Here is a 7,089-nt window from a genome sequence, read left to right on the forward strand (position 1 = left end):
TTTGTCAATGTGCCTGGAAAATTATTTTTCAGCAGCAAATGTTCTAGCTGTTTTGCTTCTTTTTTTCTTCCCTGTTCAAGTTGAGATAGAATTATGAGATTTGTGATAGAATATTACGAACCACGGGCAAGTTAATGTTAAAATTGAATGATTAAAATCTAAATAATGAGGTGTGGTATGTTGACTAATATATATATATATATTAAGTGGTAGTTTGTAAACAAAGACGTAGCATGGGGACTGGGGAGTAGTTGAGGTGAATGCTACAATACGTGCACGAGCTTCATCTTATCTTTAATGCTGCCGCTGCCAGTCTTCCATTCAGAGTCACGGTATTGCCTAAATGATTAATGAGATTTGGGAGAACCAGATTGTCTCTAATAAAATTAGGTAAACACAATTCTTCTTTTTCTTTTTTCCTGTTTACTCTTCAACTTTAGTCTTTACAAACATGCGCATATTTACAAGTAACATTTTGAAGGGTTCTTATTCAATACTTGATTTTAACAAAGTTTCAAATCCGGGTGTGGTTGCTAAGGAGGCAAATATGTTGCTACTGTGTCAAGACCTCGACCACAACACAATTCTTCAATCTAGATGATTAGTCCATTTTTTTTTCTAAAGCCACTTGTGCACGGAAAAAAGCACTAATTATGTATGTGATTTGAACCAATACTAAAATCCTATTTGTCAATATTGTTTAGGTTAATCTCAAGTATTAATTAACCCATAACTGTCCTAACTCCCAAGTCCTAAGAGTGGTAGAAGCAGTTGAGAGGATGGTAGATGATTTTGCTTGCAGCTTGGCGTTAACAGTTACCACCATTAATAATTATATATGACTATGGCTATGCAGTTTATTTGCCAAAAGAAGAAAGAATGAGAATTGCATGCTTCATTACCCATTCTTCTAGCTGCTCTTTCTCACTCTCCTGTTATTCTATCTTTGTTTTTTTTAATGTGCTTCTTTTCAGTGATACAATTCTCCATACTGCACCATAAATCTTTTGCATGCCTATATAAGTATATATATAACTCAACAAGTAGTGTATAAAGACAGTTCTTTTGTGGCTATCCATCTGTCATCACTCAATTTCACTTAAAGTTTCATTTTGTTCACTATCTCTAATTTTATTTATTTTTTATCTCCAAAACAAGAAAAAGTAACTACATCATAAAAATTTGACAAAGTATTTACCTGTGCATTGAATAACTTAGCACAATACTCCTCTTTTATTTTTGGCACCGGCTATGTAAAACTTTGCCATAAAGTTTAAGATAGGCAGAGTCAAGGGCAAAAAAAAAAAGGTTAGCTATAGGGAAGACTTCAATTCCAACCAAAGCTTTTGGCAGTTCCAAATTCACAGGTTTTGCCTGTTAAAAGATACTGTATTTTATAGCTTATGACACTATATGAGTTGTTCTACCTTTTTAGTCACATGATTTTTGTGGGGGGATATGGCAAGGCAAATTTTGACTACATGTTTTATGTGGTTGAGATCTTAACCGAATATCTTTTCAGTAGCTAATAACTCTGTATAAATGGTGATTTCTCATGGGGTGAAGATCATATATTTGAAGTAGAGAAGAAGAGAACTATGGCTTCTGGTGGTAGATCAAGATCTTCTGTAAGGTTTGCATGTTCTATACCCTTTTTCTAATCAGTGTATCTTGGGAACTATGAGTAGCTTAATGAGTTTGATAACATGTGGTTGCAGGTTTCATGATGATGTTGAGACAGAGAAGTTAACAGAAAGCAAGGAAAAGAGCCACTTATCAATGCATGGCTATAACAAGATAATGAGCGGAAAAGAGAATAATAGGAAGGATGCAACAAGAGGAAAGTGCCTGGAGAGAAGAAGAGAACTATCTAGAGTGTTCTCAGAGGATTATGATGCAGATGAGATTCTGATATTGGATCCAAGGGGTCCAAGAGTGAATAGATGGAACAGGATTTTCTTAGTAGCATGCTTGATTTCATTGTTTGTGGATCCTTTGTTCTTTTACTTGCCAGTGGCCAAGAAAGAAATGTGCATTGACATGTCTATTGGTCTTGAAGTTTCCCTCACCATAATCCGGTCCATGGTTGATGCATTTTACATTATTCAGATTTATGTAAGGTTTCAAACTGCTTATGTGGCGCCTTCTTCGCGTGTTTCTGGTAGAGGAGAGCTTATCATAGACTCCTCCAAGATTGCATCACAGTATATGCATAAGGACTTTTGGATTGATCTACTGGCTGCACAGCCTCTTCCACAGGTATGCTGTTGAATTGTTAAGACCATCATAATCCTCTTGTGTTTCTTCTGCTGCTACAGCTTACAATTTCGTATAAATAAAATGTTAGGTGGTTATTTGGACCGTAATTCCAAATCTAAAGGGGTCACAAATGTTTGCTTCAAGGCATGTTCTGAGCATGGTTACCATTTTTCAGTACCTCTTGAGGCTATATCTGATTTATCCACTCTCACATGAAATCATCAAGACTAAAGGGGTAATGATGGAGAAAGCTTGGGCTGGTGCAGCATATAATCTTATGCTCTATATGCTAGCAAGTCATGTGAGTAACCCATTCAAATTCATATAATATTGTGATTTCGGGGTTTTGTTCTTAACAATATGTGTTGAAAAGGTTTTAGGATCATGCTGGTATCTGCTGTCAATTGAAAGGCAAGATGAGTGTTGGAAGAAAGTTTGTAATCTTGAGTACCGAAATTGCAAGTACCATTATCTTGAATGTGAAAGCATAGGGGACCTAAGTAGGACTTCATGGCTCAAATCAAGCAATATCTCAAGCCTTTGTGATCAGGACAGTGATTTCTTTCAGTTTGGTATTTTTGCTGATGCTCTTTCTTTGGAAGTTACAGCCTCAGAATTCTTCAGCAAATACTATTATTGTCTTTGGTGGGGACTGAGAAATCTTAGGTAACTAATTTGTTGATTATTATAAAGTGATAAATGAAAATCATGTTCTAACACTGTTCCTATGTCAAATTTTCAGCTCTTTAGGACAGAATCTCTTGACAAGCACGCAAGTCACAGAGATAAATTTTGCTGTGATTGTTGCAATTCTTGGATTGGTGCTGTTTGCATTGCTCATAGGCAATATGCAAGTAATGAAATCTATGATTATTTCTATTGAATTAGAATAGAAATAGATTTGAGTGTGGATAATAAATTGTTATGTTGTGTTTCTAAATAGACATATTTGCAATCAACAACAATGAGACTAGAAGAATGGAGAATAAGGAGAACAGATACAGAAAGATGGATGCACCATAGGCAACTCCCTCGGCATCTGAAGCAAAATGTGAGAAGGTATGACCAATTGAGATGGGTTGCCACTCGTGGTGTTGATGAAGAAGCCATTCTTAGAGACCTTATAGTTTTCAATAAGCTTCTTCTCATGCAGTGTTGTTTGTTTTGTTTAACTCCTAGTTGGATATATATAACATCTTAAGCCGAAAACTTAGCTGCAGTCGACTTCACGTAAAGTTAATAGTTGAGAACCGTTAAATAAAAATTTAGTTAAATCAATCAAATCATCTAAAAACTCTCAATTATCAACTTCACGTGAAGTCGACTGCACCTGAGTTTCCACCACATCTTAAACACACATATGACATTATGACAATATGTTTGATATCCTTTTATTGGATTCACTAGTAACATATATAACTAAAATTTCTTATTCTTAATGATGTGTGCGATTAGATAGAAACTCAAGTGCAGTTAACTTCATATGAAGTTGATAACTAAAAGTTAAATTATTTGGTTAAATTATTATCTAACACCTATCAATTGTACGTGAAGTTAACTGTACTTGAATTTTCATCGTGTGATTATTCATATTTGAATGTGACAAATTATTGTATGTGATCAGGTACCATTATTTGATCAGATGGATGAGAGAATCCTAGATGCAATATGTGAGAGGCTAAAACCGTCACTATGTTCCCAAGGGACATGCCTTGTCCGTGAAGGTGACCTTGTTCATGAGATGTTCTTCATAGTAAGAGGCCATTTAGATTCTTGCACCACCAATGGTGGCCGAACCGGATTCTTCAACTCGTGTCGAATTGGGCCCGGTGACTTCTGCGGTGAGGAGCTTCTCACATGGGCCTTGGACCCACGTCCAACTGTGGCCCTTCCTTCATCAACAAGAACAGTGAGGGCCATAACTGAAGTTGAGGCCTTTGCACTAATTTCTGAAGACTTGAAATTTGTGGCGGCCCAATTCAGAAGGTTACATAGCAAGCAACTTAGGCAAACTTTCAGGTTCCATTCTCATCAATGGAGAACATGGGCTGCATGTTTTATACAAGCAGCTTGGTTTAGGTATAAGAGAATCAAGGAGACAAGTGAGCTCCAGAGAAAGGAGAGTCCAATGATGATCATGATGGCCTGTGGGCCTCGAAATGGGCCTGAGCACTTCTCTGCACCCTTGCAGCCCATGACTGGATCAAGTTTAAGTATGTATTCATCAAAATTGGCAGCAAGCCCAAGGAGAGGTATGAGCCTAAGACATGGGCCTGAGTTTGATATGTTTTTTGGGTCATTGAAGAAGCCACTTGAACCAGACTTTACAGATGAAGATGATGATAATGATGATGATAAGTAAAGTACAAACAAGTTTAATGATCTTAATTAATTCCTTAATTAGAGAGTGGAAAATTATTTGTTGGATTAATCAAATATAAATAGAAAATGAGGTATACATACAGTGAAGTTTGTAACAATTAAGGGCTCATCTTTTAGATTAGGGCCTTTAAGATATAAATAAACTAGTGTTGAGGAAAATTTTTGGTTGTACATAATTATGATTTCTCTCTCTTAAAAAGTTTATAAATTCAATTTTCTTTTGGTTGCAAAAATTCTAAATAGCATGTCATTCCCCATCATAGGAATTATTTTAAAAATTATAAATGCTTTTGATGTTTTGTTTTATTATTTATTTATTATGGGGAAACACCTAACGTTAGCTTGGGCATATTGAAGAGCATTTGGCGGCTCTGAATGACGAAAATTTTGGACATTGTTAATGTGGGTCCGAAAGAGTACTAGAGGTTTGACTAGTAAGTAACTAACTATATTGGAATTCAACAATTCATTACCATGGAAATCGATCAGAATGTTTTTTCACCAACATTACCTAACATTCAAGGAATGGAAGATTCTTCATCAAATGTAAGCTCTGAAAAAGAATATTCCAAACCCATTTGCTAAGTACCTATTATATTATATGCACTAGCCTAAAACACACACTTAATTCCAAGAATGAAATAAAGTCCTTTTTTAATTCTTAGTGGTCAGAAATGTCCCAATAGTATGCTGTGTTCTACTTCTACACAACACTCTACTACTCTATATATTTCCTTCTTTTTATATTTAATTAATCAATGTAACCTAATTAGCTTGTTAATTAATTAATTATATATGTTACATACTATTTAATTAATACCGCCACTTCTATTAGTAGTAGTATAATATTAGTTTACATTGAATTGAAGCTGGCCTAATTCCAAGTTCCTATGAGCATATATTTGTGCAAATCAAAGTGGTCATATAGCCGTAAGTTTTGAATGAATAAAATTAAATGTAATGATGATTAGAGAGTGCATGTTAGAGACAAGTGCCTCGTAGCTACTCATATTAATTATCCTAGGAAAACTGCCTTGCAAGCCAAGCCAAAATTAAAAAAATTAACATTAATCCAATCAAAGTTTAAAACCCTTCGTTTAGCCAAACTTATCCATTCATTCACTATTATTAATGGCTACCATGATGAACAACCTATATATATGGGATCCATTATTATTCAACATTTTTTTAAAACATGTTTACAATATTAAATACTCCATGCCATCAATGTCATGTTGATATTAAACAATTTTTTTTTTTTTTTTTTTTTTTTTTTTTTACAGATTAACTAACATTTGTGATTTCTCCTTATTGATACTAAAGTTGCCGGCTACTAATAAAGTGGATAATTTATGAATTAAAATTTACTAGCAAGAACATGATTTTGAATAAGGATGTCTCAAAAATATGTGACAAATTAAATAGTGTTGAAGGCAAGCCATACGTATCATCTGCATTTTAGTATATCGTTCAAATGCAATGCCACCACCTTTGATTTTGTCTGTTACTGCCGGAATATATAGGCAAAAAGTATATGCCATTTTGGAACTTTATGGCATATTCAATGGACCATAAATCTCTTGTGTTGTGGATACAAATAATAAATCGATTAGTTTATTAAAAAAGATATTTCATTCATTTTAATTATTTCAAAGCCGAACTTCTTCTACGGGTGAAAAATTTAAAAGTAATAATTACTTACGTAAAAATAATAGTTAAACAATTAGATATATTTGATTTAATTATTTATCATACTATGTATTTAAATGATTTACATATAAACAGTTGGTTTAAACTAAATCACTAAAAAAATTGTAAATAATGCTATAATTTTTTCTTTCGAAAAGAATTTTTAGAGTTTGAAATCCCCATTTTATTAGTGTTGCAAGTCTGAGGAGTGTTAAAATTAGTCTTACATCAAAAAAAATAAGAAAGAATGAGGAATTTATAAGATGAGAGATCTATTAACTTGACACCTTAAGGTTTTGAGTTGGATGTGGTGTCTTCTTATATTATATTCTCTTACTTGATTCTTTCCGAAATTTTCCTAATTGTCAAGAACTTTTCACGTTCGGCCCAACCCACCTTTAGCTACTAAATAATTTCCTTTCAACATCCACATCCAAAATTTGAAAATTAAACCCTTAAAAAAATAAAAGAATTACATATCTAAAATTCGTGTTACAGGATTATTATTATTATTATTATTATTTTTCTTCTTGTTATATACAGGGGATATCAATATGACACGTACATCTTGTTCTTTTTTTTTTTCAATTCAAATATGACACATATATACATGTTGCTATGTTCTATTTTGACTTCCCTTTTTGACATTCAAAGAATGAATTGAAACTGGTCTTGGTATATTGTACATTTTTAAATAGCTAATAATTAATGTTGTATCAACAAAGGGATCCAAAGCATATAGGCTGTCCAATTGATTGC

At 33.6% G+C, this 7,089-nt stretch overlaps 1 protein-coding gene across 1 annotated transcript; it reads left to right on the top strand.

Annotated features, from left to right (window-relative positions):
• The first annotated feature begins 1,550 nt into the window (after positions 1 to 1,550).
• Positions 1,551 to 4,828, top strand: LOC107476351 (protein CNGC15a-like). Its single transcript, XM_052257993.1, has 7 exons — positions 1,551 to 1,633; positions 1,719 to 2,259; positions 2,348 to 2,560; positions 2,633 to 2,925; positions 3,002 to 3,113; positions 3,203 to 3,416; positions 3,867 to 4,828. The coding sequence occupies exons 1-7, from the start codon at positions 1,599 to 1,601 to the stop codon at positions 4,619 to 4,621; spliced, it is 2,163 nt and encodes a 720-aa protein (XP_052113953.1). The 5' UTR covers positions 1,551 to 1,598; the 3' UTR covers positions 4,622 to 4,828.
• Positions 4,829 to 7,089: the final 2,261 nt, after the last annotated feature.

This window comes from Arachis duranensis, chromosome 2, assembly GCF_000817695.3.
Source record: "Arachis duranensis cultivar V14167 chromosome 2, aradu.V14167.gnm2.J7QH, whole genome shotgun sequence".
Classification (NCBI taxonomy): Eukaryota; Viridiplantae; Streptophyta; class Magnoliopsida; order Fabales; family Fabaceae; genus Arachis; species Arachis duranensis.